This window comes from Apostichopus japonicus, chromosome 8, assembly GCF_037975245.1.
Source record: "Apostichopus japonicus isolate 1M-3 chromosome 8, ASM3797524v1, whole genome shotgun sequence".
NCBI classification, from domain to species: domain Eukaryota; kingdom Metazoa; phylum Echinodermata; class Holothuroidea; order Aspidochirotida; family Stichopodidae; genus Apostichopus; species Apostichopus japonicus.
In genome coordinates, this window is record NC_092568.1 from 3,687,302 (window position 1) to 3,704,012 (window position 16,711).

The following is a 16,711-nucleotide window of genomic DNA, read 5'->3' on the forward strand; positions in this document are numbered from 1 at the left end:
CCGAAAAACACTCGAAAATTTAAGCCTAACAATGTTTTTGTTTTATTTTAGTGGCCGAAAATTGCTTATAAAAAGTAAGCCATGGCCTACCAACGCATCCTTCATCCTCCCAACATTTTGTAAGCAGTTAGCTTTTCAATCAGATTTCAACAAATAGATATCGCTACCAATCTTCCTTTCGTTGTAACTTTGCGATTTTTTGCCCCGGTTAAGTTGTCACTGCCTTCGCAACTAACGCCATCTTGAAAAGTGTAGAAATGGCGAAACAGCCGTTATGATTGAAAACTTAACGTTACTTAACATTTAAACACAGCAGGCCGTGGTTCACTTTTTATTACCAATATTGTGTGATTTGTTTGCTCTGCCGAATTTTACCCATTGACTTATCATAGAGGCAATCGTATGTTGTCCCTAGCGTTGTACTTTTGACGGTCGCCTATAAACCTCACTCCAAATGAAACCATAGTTAATTTTTCCAGGTGTCTGAGATCAGATAACAACTTTGTTAAAGGTCAAGCGACACGTAAAGTTGACTTTGCATAATATTAAACTTAACAATTCTTACATTAACAAAAACCCAACACCGCGATTTTTTTCCGTCTCCAAAGGGGTAGAAATCGGTAAAAAGTACTATTACGTAATAGATTCAGTGACGTCACGGGGGGAGCGCAGAAGAGTGCAAACTGTATATGTTCTGCGCAGTGCATTGGGTATGGAGAAATCTCAAACTTCTCGAAAATATTACCTTTTTCAGCAGTCTGTTACAAGAAAGTTAAGATTTTGATTAAGATGAAAAATCACAAATTGATACATAAGACATCGAGCAAAACATCCATTGACTTCTTTTTTCATAAATTCCTTGCATTTTCTTCCTATCAAGCAACAAAAAACTCAGCAAAAATCGGCTAGATTGACTCGTTCAGGGAAAGCCGAAAACAAATGACGTCATTTGTTTACCAAGTCGAAAGTGAATGATATCGTCGCATACGATATTGCTACCACATACAGTTTCTATACACGCACTGTAGTACGCATATATACACAGCACAGCATAGCTTATACATATCGCGAAATGGCTGCCGGTGGCATTGACACACAGTATTTAGATAGCAACGGCGAAGAAGTAAGTTAAATGGAGGACATGGTGGACGATCGTGGGGAAGTTTTTCCCTATATGTTCGAACCGGAGACCAGCGAAGAGGAAGCGGGATCGGACAGCGATGTCGAAATTGATCGTCTTGACGGAATATAACGGTAACGTTACGCCAAGCGTACTTTACTTTATATAGGATAGTTGTGTCACTAGTTAGGCCTAGAACCGATAAATGTTTCCTAACTTTGCTCATACACTTAGCTAGCCAATTTGTTGATGGGGCAGCAAAATTAACATGAATGTGCGGTCGAGTAAAGTTAAGGAAGTTACTAAAGTTGTGGCAGCACATGCCCCAGGAACATGTCACACAGACATGTTTCATTTGGTTAGAAGATTGAAGGAGCCAATTGGAAGAGTGCACAACAAATTCAGAGGTGGCCTATTATTAATTTCCTAGCAGTTGTAGGCCTAGTGGCAAATTAGTGAAGTTACCACAAATCAGGGAAAGGGTGGGGGGGGGGAGGGAGAAGGTGGCACCTCACACCAGCTTTTTGTCATTTCCGCTTGAGCTAATTTCATAACCAGATTTTCTCAATCTAGGGAATGGATTCAGAAGTGGGAAAGAGTTGGAAACGAGGCAATATCGGCCTGTTTTATTTTCCTTTGCAGCATTGTCCCAACAGAGGCAAGACTTCTAAGAAGAGGCTATCCCTTCCTTACTAGTGATGTTACTTGTAAGGAGCTTCAACAGTAGATTGCCCTTCAGAGGTGCCCCTTTTCTATTTTGACATGTTAGTACAGTATGCCCCAATAATTGAGGTTGGTATGAAGTCATTGAATTGGCTCTTTATTATTTGAACTGGTTTGTATTGTTTACAGGTGTCATTGTGGCCAATGTGCTGTGATGCCTACAGCAAGGGAGTGTAGATGCTGCAGCGAAATAGATAAGGACTGTGATGGATGAAGAAGGTGCTGCATGCATCACCTGACACCCAGGTTTTGAAGCTATGTGCCTGAACACATTGTTTCTTCAGACAGCCTACTACATGTACCGTCAACAGTATGGTGGACGTGCACAGGAAAACAGGATCCAAGAGTAAGTATAGAATACATTATTTTTGTTGTATACCTTTATTCATTGCTCTGACCTGCTGTTGAAAGATGTAACAATACAGAGGGTGTATTCATAGTTTAGTTTTGTTTCGTTGTGAAAGGAATAACATTAAGATATAGATTTGATCAAGAAAATTTGTGCACCATAGTTCAAAACCTGCTTCTGATTAGGTCATTTTGACCAAAAACTGGTGTAATGTCCTTGAGGTTAACCCTTATCATGCTGACTGACATAGTAATCATTAACACTGAGCCATGGAACCAAATGCCACAAAAAAAATGTCCACCATGCTTGTGCACGATCCATTTACAAATTTTAGTCCCCGAGATGATGACAATGATCAGTTTGTATAAATGGCATAGCTAGGCTTACTTTAGGGGAGGCAGATTTAGGGGCCAAGCAAATTCTGGAAATCATATAGAAATTTATTTTAAAATTGACGTCCCCAGATGGCTACCAAGCTTTTGTGTGTCTTCATCTTTTATAGCTGGTTTTAATATGATTATTTTACAGGAAATACAGACACACAGCATACAGACAACTTGCACGGATGAGCTAGCAGTTTTTAGGGAAGGAGTTTTGTGTTGTTCTCCCATCCTATGCAGTAAGGAGGATTAGAGAAGCTTTACCATCTGAACAGTATGAAGGATTTAAATTATCAAGACTGAGAATGTGGACTGTTTATGCCAAGTCATAGTATCATTTCTGCAAAGTTTTATGGAAACAGGGTTCAGTGCTGTCTGTTTTGTGGCTGAATGGTGAACATTTTGGAATTCCAGCTTACATTTTTCTGGTTCATGGTATTAACTACAATCTTGGATGAAATTTTACATTTTCAAGTTTGGGAAGTACATAACAGTAATAAATAATAAAAACTCAAGTTAATTTTTTGTATGTATTCTCTCTTGTAAGCAAAGCTGTCACTTCTAGTAGCCTGCCAACAAAATCTGGATGATTGAAATCTCAAATATACTAGATTAAAATAGAAGAATAGTTTGAATTAAGTACCCTAAACCACTATGTCAATGGGATCTGGAGAGCTTAGGCTTTCATTTTAATAAAATTGTAATGAGAATCAATCTGAAATTGTTCATTAATCCATGGAATATCAAGGTTACTTGATCATAAATGAGATAAAAAAAATCATATTTTATCCCATGCGGGGAACAAACAGCAAATTTCTGTCAATTCTTTTCGAGAAAAACAAAAAATTGGCAACATGTTTGAAACACCAAAGTTGCATACAAATAGTAAGTCAGCATGAACTTTACATTTATGAAGTCTAAGCTCTCTAGAAAGGAATACTTGTCATTGGAACTTTTTTTTAAATATAATGTTATCATTACTAATAGTTAGTTACAATGGAAACCAGATGTAAGTAAAACTTGAATGTAAAACTTTAGCAACTTCCCTAAAGGCTGGTAGCGACCTGTTAATTAACACTGCTCTGCAGCTGTGCCATACACCATGTGAACAGACGATTCACAGAGTCGATTGCTCCCCACTACAATGAAACAAAATTAGAACTTGGGAGGCCATCAACTACAGTACTTCAGCAAAGCTTTTGAAATCTGCTTCGGTGTTGTTTTATGGCATCCTCATTGTTCGGATGAACATAGGAGCTTGCAAGGGGTGGGGGCTCTTTTCTGACAGGAACAGGAAACTCCTCTCCCAGAGTTCCACTTCTGCAGAAGCTGTTGCAAGCAGTCAAGAAGTTCCCATACATAATCTGTAGAATAGTAAAGATATGAAGAATAATATAATAATAGTTCATAAAAACATACCATTTAGATAGAGGCATTCCAATCACTCCACTTCGGTCAATAGGCATGGCACAGTTGTCGGTCAAGTCTTTGGATGCCCAACTAAGGCGACAGCTGAGTACACCTCAATTCGTGTGGATACATGGGTCAGGTTTTACCTGACAACTTGTGCCTGAACAATTCCAATATATTTTTTACTGATTACAACAAAAACCCTACACCTGTTTGTGCACCTAATATTATGGATTATGTAATCTTCAGCAGGATGTGTGGTCATTGTCTCAGTAGCTTAACCACTGTTTATGTAGTAAAGTAAACATGTGGACAGAGTAACATCCTGTCCCATCCCCTTGTAATCCATGGTAAAAGAGTGTATAAGATGCAACTTTCACCATTTGTATTCAGTAGCAGATATCCAGCCAAGTTAAGATATAATATACTCTGTAAAATCCAACTACTTGTTTGTGCCTTTATTTCTTGTTCACATACAGCTGTGACAACTCTACCAGATACAGTATGTATATGCTAATTGAAGTAAAGACTGATGGCCTCACCACACATTCCAGACTGCCCCACAGTGTTGGTGTCAAAATTAATAATGATCCTCTTCCCAGAAAGTTATGGCACCAATTGATTTTCCAGACTAATCTACTATCAATCTTGAAAATTACCTTGAAGGGTCATCTTTGTCATGTTCAGATGAGTTAACTGATGGAGTGTAGTCCGGACTACCTGGCGGTTTTTCGGTGTATCCTGATGTGGATGCCACAGCAGCAGACGGACTATCATCGCCACTGTGAGATGGCCCTGGTTGCTTTGATGGTGTTCTTGTCTCTGTTGGTCCAGTCAGCAACTTCAATGGTGGTAGGGGGACCAGTGAACACTGGACTTCTACATGTGTTACATTCACTGAAAATTAGAATAAACGCTTATTATACCACACACATACAGTATAGGCTGCTCTTGGACAGGGGTCAGCTGCCTAGATGGTTCACTTATCTTTTCTGAAGGAGAGCATATCCTCCTGCTTTATGTGGCTGCAAAAATATGGGCCACTCACACCATGAGCATTGCAATTGACTTCAGCTTGGTTTCATATAGTATAACTACAATGTAATCTCCCTTCTCTCAGTAACTATAGCTGTAGCCTTTATATTTTCCTGTGAAGCCATCAGGTATAGCCTCCTCAACCACTCTCGTCAGGCAGGCGGATATGATGGATAAAATACAATGTATATTATCCCCTAGTCAGCCTGCCCGATGTGCAGTTTTGATTGCTATTTTGCTTTCAACGAGTACTGTTTCTAAAATTTTGGCCCCTGTACTCACTTCTGCTATAGAATACTCTATAGATGTATGAAAGTTTTCCATTCTTGCTTGTATTACCCTAGCTTACACTTCTCTACCACATTTTCTCCCCCAACCCCCCTGCCTCCTTTTTGTCTGGTAGCTTACCCCCCCCCCCCCCCCATATACATGCCTCAATGTTTTACTGGTGGAGATTCCTTGTATCCCGTTCAAAACTGACTACTTAAATCTTTGCCTGTCACCACCCTCCCCTCCCCCATTTCCCAACTGTTTTTCGGTAATATCAAGCACATGTCTATAAGATCATGCTACCTTTAGATGGAGATGTACATTCTGCAGAATCCTGCCTTTATTTTCACTGCAGTTGGTTGGGGAACAGCTTCTAGATTAATCTAAGTATTGAAAATTGGGAAAAAAATAACAAGGAAGTTATGAAAGTTCATTTAAGAAAGCAGTTTGATATGTTTGAAAGTACCTGTCACAAGCGTTTTCTCTTGCAACAAAAATTGCAGCCCTACCAACAAAAATGGCAAAATATAAGGATGTCATTTACTGTGAAACATATGAGCTATGACTCTTGAGTATATAGATAGGTGGGGGCACATTATAATATTGGGCAAAATGACATGTAAACATCTTATGCTTGTTATTCTGGATTTTTTCATGATGTACCACAAATGAAAGTTAATATAGCCCTAGCCTACGCCTAACTTCATCGTCGCCGTACCTAATTTAGGGCCTAACTAACTGAACGAAATTATAAGAATCTGGCTACTGTAAGATAGTAATAATACCAAGTTAGTCATTGTTGTAGTAGGCCTAGGCCAGAAAATACACTTACTCTTTTCCGATCCAGCTTCGCAATAACTGGTCTACTTGTTTCTATATCTCCTCGAGATTTGAAGATACTTTCTCCAAATAGAGAAGGAACGGCATTGTCTTGTAGACGGCGAGCTGTTGGTGTTCCAAGTCCAAGTTGCGCGGATAGGCGATAGGAATCGAAACTTTAACTGGTGAAGGGGGCACTGCACACATAAGATTCGCTCGAAGTTCCAAGCCAATCTTTACTTATAGGCAGCTAGGCTGGCTGAGTGCACTGGTACTAAGCTATCGCTGTATACAGTGTTGACGAACACGAAACTTTCTTGTACTGTTGTGAACCCATTCTCATCTGATATTTTGTTTACTGTTCGTGACGTTTTGTTTACGGCTTTGATCTCGGTTAGCATATTAGGCATACTTAGTTTTGGTAACATTGGCGGTTCCCCCGTGACGTCATTATCTTTCGGAATTAGCTTGGTTATTAACTTAATTAAAACAGCAAAGAAACAATTGTGGAACTCCAAATTTGGAATATAGGGTTTTGATATGTAGCTTTTCAATTTGTGTAAGTTTGAAGGAAATCTGTTACGTGTCACTTGACCTTTAATCACGAATATAATGTGTAAGGAATTCATATAGGCCTTCTCATTGCATAGACATTTAAAGCCAACATGTAGCTCGCGAGAGTCACCAATTAATATCACGATTTTCCCCGATCGATCAGACGATATCAATTTACAAACTTAACTTTTTCTTTTGAACCAAGCATACGACTTTTTGGTAATTCAAATGTTATCAGCATTTATGTATTCTTACGTTAGATAATATTAAGTTCATACGAAAATTCTGTACCTTCCTAACAAAAAAGAAGGAAAGAAAGAGGGAAATTGAGGGCCACTTTAAATTTGGTATGGGTTTAGTTACAGCCGAACAGGAAATATGGTCCTAGCCCTATAACTATAGTATAGGTCTATGTAGGCCTAGTATATTATTTATGTGTTAGGTTAGCCTACACCGACGTCTATGCCCCCTTGATCATTGATGTTTAAGCCTAGATGCAAATATAAATGTCCCTGTTTCTAAAAACCTCAATTATCATATCATTTAAGTTACTGAAAATATAAAATATACATTCGAATATGTCTGTCAGTGATGACCAATTCCATTTCTGGAGTTTTTCCGTCACAAAATCGTCCATTTTAGCCTATATATAGTTGTCGAAAAAGGCCGGAGCTAGCCCAACTTGCTCATGTAAGAACCTGACGCTATGAGCCGCGCTTTGACGTTGGCCAATCAGAGCTGTCAGATCACGTCTCCCGAGCTCTGATGTAATGTTAAACCAATGCGGAAACAATACACAATCACGTGTATACAGTAACCATTGTGACCATGTTGACCAGGGCTTTCCTTTCAGGATCGTGTTTATTTCAACCCTCGTGACGTTTTGTTTACGGCTTTGATCTCGGTTAGCATATTAGGCATACTTAGTTTTGGTAACATTGGCGGTTCCCCCCGTGACGTCATTATCTTTCGGAATTAGCTTGGTTATTAACTTAATTAAAACAGCAAAGAAACAATTGTGGAACTCCAAATTTGGAATATAGGGTTTTGATATGTAGCTTTTCAATTTGTGTAAGTTTGAAGGAAATCTGTTACGTGTCACTTGACCTTTAATCACGAATATAATGTGTAAGGAATTCATATAGGCCTTCTCATTGCATAGACATTTAAAGCCAACATGTAGCTCGCGAGAGTCACCAATTAATATCACGATTTTCCCCGATCGATCATACGATATCAATTTACAAACTTAACTTTTTCTTTTGAACCAAGCATACGACTTTTTGGTAATTCAAATGTTATCAGCATTTATGTATTCTTACGTTAGATAATATTAAGTTCATACGAAAATTCCGTACCTTCCTAACAAAAAAGAAGGAAAGAAAGAGGGAAATTGAGGGCCACTTTAAATTTGGTATGGGTTTAGTTACAGCCGAACAGGAAATATGGTCCTAGCCCTATAACTATAGTATAGGTCTATGTAGGCCTAGTATATTATTTATGTGTTAGGTTAGCCTACACCGACGTCTATGCCCCCTTGATCATTGATGTTTAAGCCTAGATGCAAATATAAATGTCCCTGTTTCTAAAAACCTCAATTATCATATCATTTAAGTTACTGAAAATATAAAATATACATTCGAATATGTCTGTCAGTGATGACCAATTCCATTTCTGGAGTTTTTCCGTCACAAAATCGTCCATTTTAGCCTATATATAGTTGTCGAAAAAGGCCGGAGCTAGCCCAACTTGCTCATGTAAGAACCTGACGCTATGAGCCGCGCTTTGACGTTGGCCAATCAGAGCTGTCAGATCACGTCTCCCGAGCTCTGATGTAATGTTAAACCAATGCGGAAACAATACACAATCACGTGTATACAGTAACCATTGTGACCATGTTGACCAGGGCTTTCCTTTCAGGATCGTGTTTATTTCAACCCTCGGCATGTGTAAACATAACCCTGATAGCAGTATATCAACAAGGTAATTTTAACCATTGTGGTTTTAGAGTTTAACTACAACCGTTGAAAAATCTATTCCGTTATATTGCTCGTTACAAGTAACAAGTAACAAAAAGTTTAAAACGTTAAGGAGTCATTAAGGTAAACAAGATGGATACGAACGGAGTTGAAGTTATGAATTTACCCACCGATTCGCCTGGTTATGTTTTGGAAGATCTGACAGTAAGAAAACTTTGGTCCGTTATGGCGATACTTGTGGCGGCTGTTGGCATTCCTGGGAATATATTGGTTATGATCGCTGTGACTTTCTCGAAACGATTGCAAACCAAGACCAATGCATTTGTCGTGAATTTGGCGTGTTCTGATCTTGCAGCGTGCCTCGTCCTTCCGTTCCAAGTTGTCGCTTTGTTGAACGATAGTTGGCCATTGCCAGACCCGTTGTGCACCTTTGTTGCTGTTGTTGTCTGGGTTGGTCTTGGTAGCAGCGTAGTCAATCTCGCCTTAATCGCATTTAACCGTTTCACGTTAATAACTAAATCTCGTACTCACTACGACCAACTATATTCAAAGAGAAATCTTGTCCTCATGTTAGCTTCAGCATGGATCATTCCAATCTTCCTGGTTACGGTCCCACCTTTGTGTGACGTTGGAAAAATCGGCTACTCAGAGCGGTATAAGTTATGTTCAGCTGACTCAGCTCATCGCTTATCGAATGTTTACTCATTCATCAGCAGTGCTTTCGTTGGAGTTCCATGTTTGATCATTATCATTACATGTTACGTCAAAATTTATCGCTTCATTCGAGCTAAAACTCGCGAACTGTTTTCGAACAACGAATCTAGAGGGGAAAACAAGGGCAACGCCCAATCAGCGGCCTTCAAAAGACAAGTGAAAGTGACAAGGAACTTGTTTTTGGTGGTGTGTTCGTACATCATATGTATAATGCCCTATGCTATCGCCTGTTTGATACCACCCAGCTACCCTGCCATTCCTTGGGTGTCGTTATTTCTTATCGCTAACTGTTGTGTGAATCCAATTATTTATGGACTAAAACATCCTCAGTTTAGAGATGTATTTCGACATATCCTATCGTGCAAGTTTAGACTTATTCCAGAGCCATCGAAGCTATTGCAGACTCTCACAACCAGTTCTAACGACGCATAGAAGGCTAATTGGGTACCGTATTTCGAAATAGTAACAATTAATCGATTAATCTTCACAGAAGGCCTGGTTTAGACATGTTCCTTTGAGGAAAGGAAAACGACAACATGATTTAATAACTCTTTTGACAATATATTGCGTTAACTGTGTTCCTAGTGATTCACTTGTCTATTCTTGTCTTAGCATTTCTTAGAAAATGAAGTAACACTGTAAACCTAATTATGGATTAATATTTAGACAAAGCATTTTAGTGTTGATTTCAAATGTTTGGTGGCATTTTTTACTAATCTTTCGAATTTTAGAATATTCAATACCATTCAAAATATTAATTAATATTAAATATGTTGAACAAACGAATGTAACCCAATATATTTGCTATATATGCACTGCACATTCAACTCTCAATATGAATATCCGTTCAATTTAACCTTTTGCGATATGTTAAATGGATGTATAATAAGGGAAAAAATAAGAAAAGACGGTGTTCGGTTTACTTCGGAATCCTACAAAAACAACCTTGATGAAACTAATATGCTGAGCATTCTTTGATCATTCTTTGATTTATACATGAACGTGGATACTGGCTCAAAGTATACTGAAATTTCAGTTGTTAAGGGATACTCTTCTTGCAAATAAATATTGAAAAACAAAAGGTTTTTTAGTATGAAAAATAATAACTGTGTCTGCTTTGCTACTGTATCTGGTTTACCAATTTAACTTCATCCTAAATGAGTGTTCGGTACTGTTGATGTTAGTGAGAAGATATTCATATAATTACAGTATATTATAATATTGTGCCCATTTCTTCTCGAATCTCCGAAAGGAATATAATGTGGAATACGGGGATGATGCACGAGGCAAACTCAGACAATAACGGAGCGAGAATTCAGTAGAATTAAGACACACTTATTCACCTATATATACATATACAGCTTTACAACCTTTCTGAGGCTTAAGGCAAAAGACAACAAAATGTAACAAGCCAAGTCTCTCTAACTCTTAGACGAATTATCTTTGACTGACTAACATAACTAGTATTATTGGGATTTACCTACGCTTATGTTGCTCATAATCGTTTCCGGAAGATAGAGTAGACTATCCGGAAACAACTCACAGTCTTGGAAAGTCACATAATATACTTCCGAAACGAGAGACGCTTACTTATATGGCCATTGTTGGCTTTCGGGAGAATCGCAAAGACGTGTAGCGTACTTATAGAGACCCTCCCGGAAACGACAACCGGAGATGCTTATTGTACCCGTAACAAATAACAATATTTAGTCGAACGTTTAACGTACAATACGATTTTCATTGCTGTTTGTTTTTGAAAGTAAATGTATTTACTCAATGTGTTATCCTCACGTCAACATTTATCTGAATTGTCGGTTATTAAAGCTTAATTAATTCAACTGGAACATGAGAGTTTTTTATTATTAATAACAGAATTCATGTTTCAAATTGTAATGAGTTGGAAAAGCCAGAACAGTGAAAGAGTTCCAGCCTACACCGTGATTCGAATTCTGACCTCCCGCTTTATATGCGCGCACCCTAACCAACTAGGCCATGGACGCTGATTGTATGTCCAGAGGTTCGAATCCAGTAAGGAGGGTCGTTATCCCACTGTAGGATTTTGCCACCTGTATCGAACAATGGCTATAGTTCTGTTTTGGTGACATATTTTGCCCTAGTCTAGAGATCTCTGAATCCTAAGGTCGGATCTCGAAAGACAAGACTGTTAAATGAAATGGAAATAAACTACCAAGGCAAATATATATGTATATAGCAAGACTAGAAGTACACATTATTAGAACCATACATGGAGACAATGAATAGTTCGTACATCTGTATAACGGGTACTACTAGTTTGCTCCTTCTAGTTAAGGATTATGTTTATATCAATGTAGTGAAAAATCTAGTACTCTATGATTACCTTCAGAAAGCTATGAAAAATACTTTCAACTTTGTTACAACTAACAGAACTATCGTGGCATCAACAACTGATCTAAGACGTAATACTTTAATGTCTACTTAAATATATAGGAGTCAATAGTGAACCACACATTGTTTTATTACTGTAATCCGTTATGCTGTACTACTTTAGTGATCTCAACTCATCCTTAGTTCTTATGATTTGTTCACATATTTTTCGTTCTATTACAACTCAATTATACAATATCATTAAACGTGTTGTAAGTTAAAACTATAGCATTCTTTTGTTATTTGTCTGAATGTCATTTGTTCAAATTTTTAATAATCTACGTTATTCTACAACAAGAGCTATACTGCCGCGTAAGCAAAATGACATTGTTGAGATACACTTTGTTGATATATGAGAGGTTCCTGTTTCTATACAACACTACCTATTAATATACAGATACCTTGCATCAATATACGAAAGGAGAATGTTTTTGTACAAAAGGATTTGTAAATATACAGATATCTTGCATCAATATACAAAAGGAGAATGTTTCTGTACAAAAGGTTTGTTTATATACACCAGCCGTCCATCAAATAATAAAAGGTATATGTTGCTCTACATTAAAAACTGTGACATTACAGAACCTTTCTGTACAAATGGTACTGTCATTTTTACGAGATTGATCGTAGGAGAAAGGACACATTATGTAGGTAAACAAAGCATATATATATATATATATATATATATATATATATATATATATATATATATATATATATATATATATATATATATATATATATATATATATATATATATAAATATATATATATGTATATAAATATATATGTTAAAATATATGTTAAAATACTTTAATAAATATTTAAATTGCCACGAACTTCAAATCAGCTAGTGAACGTAAACGTAAAGAAATCGATTGGATCTTTAATATAAAGTCTCACATCACCGGCCTCAACAAAGACTTGGGACCCCTTAACAACTATCATGCAGTTCTACAAACATATGTTATCCGTTCTGTGCTCCTTAATCCGCTTCCTGTATAGTCATTGTTTATTTGGTTCTAATTCCATCATTGCAACTTACACTTATCTAGCGTTATACTTTCATTGTGTTACATTTTTACTTTTCATTCGACTGCCAAGTATTGCTGACGAAGGTCCCAGGGGACCGAAAATTCCAATATATTTTCTAAAACTTTACTCCTTATTTGTCAATTATGAGTCATATCTTATTTCTCTGGTTTTCTCTAATGATAATAATAATAATAATATATATATATATATATATATATATATATATATATATATATATATACATATATATATTTATATATATATATATATATATATATATATATATATATATATATATATACATATATATATATATATTTATATATATATATATATATATATATATATATTGTATATATATATTGTATATATATATATATATATATATATATATATATACATATATATATATATATATATATATAAGTGATTGGAGGTAAAACAGCCAATGTTTGGTTTTTGCAGAGCTTTCGAGCAAACTAGCTCTTCTTCAGTGCATGATCACCGAAAATGACAAGGAGTAGCTGGAATTTACACTATTTTATAGAGAAGAGTGTCGGCAAAACTGCAAAACGTGCGACTTAGATGAGTGATTACGCCACTGCGGTGGCCAGACATTAAAACAATTAATGTGGTGAGAATATTTCTCATACTGGCCACCCGTGACCACTCAACCTAGTTGGGAGTGTTCTGTAATGCACCTGAAAGAAAAGTGCAATAACTTTTTACAAGATGCAAGTATTTTACCTGTGTGCATTTAATGTGTTTTCTGTTTTATCCCGTGGAATTTGACACAAAGGAACCTACTTCATGGTGTAAGTATGTATAGGATACGCCTTGGTTTTGTAACAATATATCTAGTTACAAAGGATACGGTGGGGAACGTAATTTTTGTTATGTGGATACACCTTTAATATTGATGTCAACAACCCTATTGTTTTACATTGACATCAAAGGTAATTTGATGCCAACAAAGGTTAATAACTGGAAAAAGCACTTATTAGCCGAAGAACTCGATATTTCTACTTGGATAAACTTCACCCTTGGTATGTTGATCAAGTTTATCAAGTGCTGTAGATCTATTATTTTATGCCAAAGATTCCCATCCAATAAGTAAAATGGTGGCCCTGCTGGTGACCCCTAGGCAGTTTGCCTCCTCTCTGTTCGCAATTAAGAAACTTGCAAAGCTTGTTTAAAAGAAAAAAGGTAGCTTGTAATGGTTTTATGCTTTTTACCTTCTTTCTGTAAATGTTCCACATTTCTGAAACAAAAGAGAAAAAGATTCATCAGTTATTGTGGGCTTACGTAGTGTTGATTGTCTTAGTGATAGTCGTGTTGTGAACATGTATTAAATAATATATATAAACAAGTGCTTTCAGATCAGAAAACCACCCACTTTGTTCACTTTGCAGATGTAACCATCAAACTTAACATGGAAGGTTTTGTCAATGTCAACTTAGGAAGCATGGATACTTTCCATACTTGGCATATGGATGCACAGCTCAATTGTTGTTGGTGTAGGTGAAGGTCATCTGCGTCACCAGCAATCAATTATGTGAAAACCTTTTAAACATGATATCTCATGGTAGAAATCATGGATATACTCCTCGCATGTGGGATATGGATTTTTCATATTGAGTACATGGATCATGTAGTTGTGGTCATAGGCGTACGGGACCATTTCAGTTTGGGGGGGGGCAGAAACTTTTGTGCCCGAAAGTTCCCGTGACACTATCTAAGCGGAGCGCCACCATCGGTTGACGCGTGAAGTACAAGAAATTTTTGGCAAAAAATGCCTCTCAGATTGCCGGAAATGGCACTTCTGAGGCCTTGCAAGTTGCATCTAAACATTCTTTACTTTATAATCTCACGTTTTAGAAATTAACACTTGCCCAAAAATTTGGTAAATTAGAAGAAGAAAAAATGGTAACATCACTTTGAAGGGGAAAAATATGACAGTATATTTTTTAAGCTCCTATTTAGTTACCGTATTTATTATTTTAACTCAGTACTCAGCTACCTCCAGAAAAACATACATTGATCAGCGACACGTATGCGGGATAATGTCGCTGTGTCGGGTGAGACTGCAATTTGTCTCACAAAAAAAGTAGAAAAAAATAACAAAGAATATGATAAACCTGTACTTCTAGCCTTATAGGCACCCCCCCCCCCCCCCACCATCCATGAAAAGAAAATGTTTCTTATATGCAGTCATGTCGGGGATGTAAAGGTATACAGTTGACTAGTTAGATCACATGATGTCACCACGATTGTGAGCGACGTTCCCTGTTAATAATTGTGGGCGATAGTGCAAAAAGCGTGGTAGCCCAGATGACCTGCGCTTGCGGTGGTGTTACACAGAAATATTCGGGCATCATGATGCTAAATAAAGAAAATCATTAGGCCTATATTAATATTAATGTCACAAAACATATTGCACAAAACGCTCTCCATAGAGTTGTCGGGCAAAAATTATAAGATTCGGGCAAGCTACTGCATATTTATATATATTTTTTTCTCCTCTTAGGCTTCCCGAATTTTTCAGAACTTTTGCCCGAATTTCTTGTCTTCTGGAAAAAAATTTGGGGGGGGGGGCCGCCTGCGATTTTTTTTTATCCCAAACAGGTTGGCAAGTGTGCGTAAATAGTCGTTCATGATTGGTCGGAAAAGTTACGTCATCACCATAGAAACCTTCACTTCGAGGTTCTGCATCCATTTGTTGCAACGAAGATATACCCGTTCAAAATTACCCGTAGCTTTTCGTACATATATTTAGATATGTTTGGAATTGGTTTAGACATATTTAGCACACTATAGTATTGTATGATCTACTTTGATCGAATTTTTCTGTGAAGGCAGCATCGCACAGTGAAAGTTTCGTACAGGGTACATTCACACATGCGCTGTAGGCCTATATGTATTATAACTCTGTACACGGTGCAGTGACGGAAATATATCATACTATACACTACACTGTTTTGCGTATATTCACTCAAGACTCGTGAACTCACGTCGTGAAGTTGGTTTTAGTGTAGGCCTACCCATTCCAAGAATCGACTTCTGATTTCAATAGAACGGCTCGCGAATCGTGGATAACGTAAACACGAACCAAATAAAATGTAGCGTATGTATCATAAGTGAGGTCAACATGTAATCCAAACATTAAACTCTGTACACAGTGCAGTGACGGAAATATATCACACTATACACTATACTGTTTTGCGTATATTCACTCAAGACTCGTGAACTCGCGTCGTGAAGTTGCTTTTAGTGTAGGCCTACCCATTCCACGAAACGAATTCTGATTTCAATAGAACGGCTCACGAATCGTGGATAACGTAAACACGAACCAAATAGAATGTAGCGTATGTATAATATATAAGTGAGGTCAACATGTAATCCAAGCATTTAGAGTAAAGTTAGGGCGTTTGAATGGAAACCCCTTAACTAGACTCAATCAAGTGTCAGTGTGTAACTCAGTATATGTCTTCGAACTTCCAAGCGATGGTTATTATTTATGCTGACGTCATGAGCAATATGATTGGCTGAAAACTCCGTAATTGCAAACCTGTTTGGGAAAAAAATTCGCCCCCCCCCCCCCGCCTCGTACGCCTATGGTTGTGGTTGGAGCTTAAATATCATTTGAGGTCACTAGAGGTCAAACTCTGAAAACTTTTAAACATGATAGCTCAAGGTAGGAATGATGGATCTTCTCATACTTAGTGTGTGGATGTAACACATTGAGAACAAGATCCCTATTGTCATTAGTGGAGGTGTGCATTGCCGCGTACAGTAGACTGACCCGTGATTCACGTCATAGTGTAATGGTACATCAAAATAGTGGTTCAGGACATTTATATTGGTGAACAAGCAGAAGTCTAGATCTATGGGTTCATTGACCCGTGATTCACGTCAT

At 37.3% G+C, this 16,711-nt stretch overlaps 1 protein-coding gene and 2 long non-coding RNA genes across 3 annotated transcripts; 2 read left to right on the forward strand and 1 right to left on the reverse strand.

Moving 5' to 3' along the window:
- The first annotated feature begins 880 nt into the window (after nt 1-880).
- LOC139971525 (uncharacterized) lies at nt 881-3,087 on the forward strand. The gene is made up of 3 exons (XR_011794411.1): nt 881-1,254; nt 1,973-2,189; nt 2,721-3,087. It is a non-coding gene; the product is annotated as an uncharacterized lncRNA (long non-coding RNA).
- Nucleotides 3,088-3,801: 714 nt separating this feature from the next.
- On the reverse strand, nt 3,802-6,345 carry LOC139971526 (uncharacterized). The gene is made up of 4 exons (XR_011794412.1): nt 6,120-6,345; nt 5,591-5,670; nt 4,642-4,879; nt 3,802-3,936 (listed from the first exon to the last, which is right to left on the reverse strand). It is a non-coding gene; the product is annotated as an uncharacterized lncRNA (long non-coding RNA).
- A 1,735-nt stretch (nt 6,346-8,080) lies between these two features.
- On the forward strand, nt 8,081-12,416 carry LOC139971808 (G-protein coupled receptor moody-like). The gene has a single exon (XM_071978555.1). The coding sequence runs from the start codon at nt 8,773-8,775 to the stop codon at nt 9,784-9,786; it is 1,014 nt and encodes a 337-aa protein (XP_071834656.1). The 5' UTR covers nt 8,081-8,772; the 3' UTR covers nt 9,787-12,416.
- Nucleotides 12,417-16,711: the final 4,295 nt, after the last annotated feature.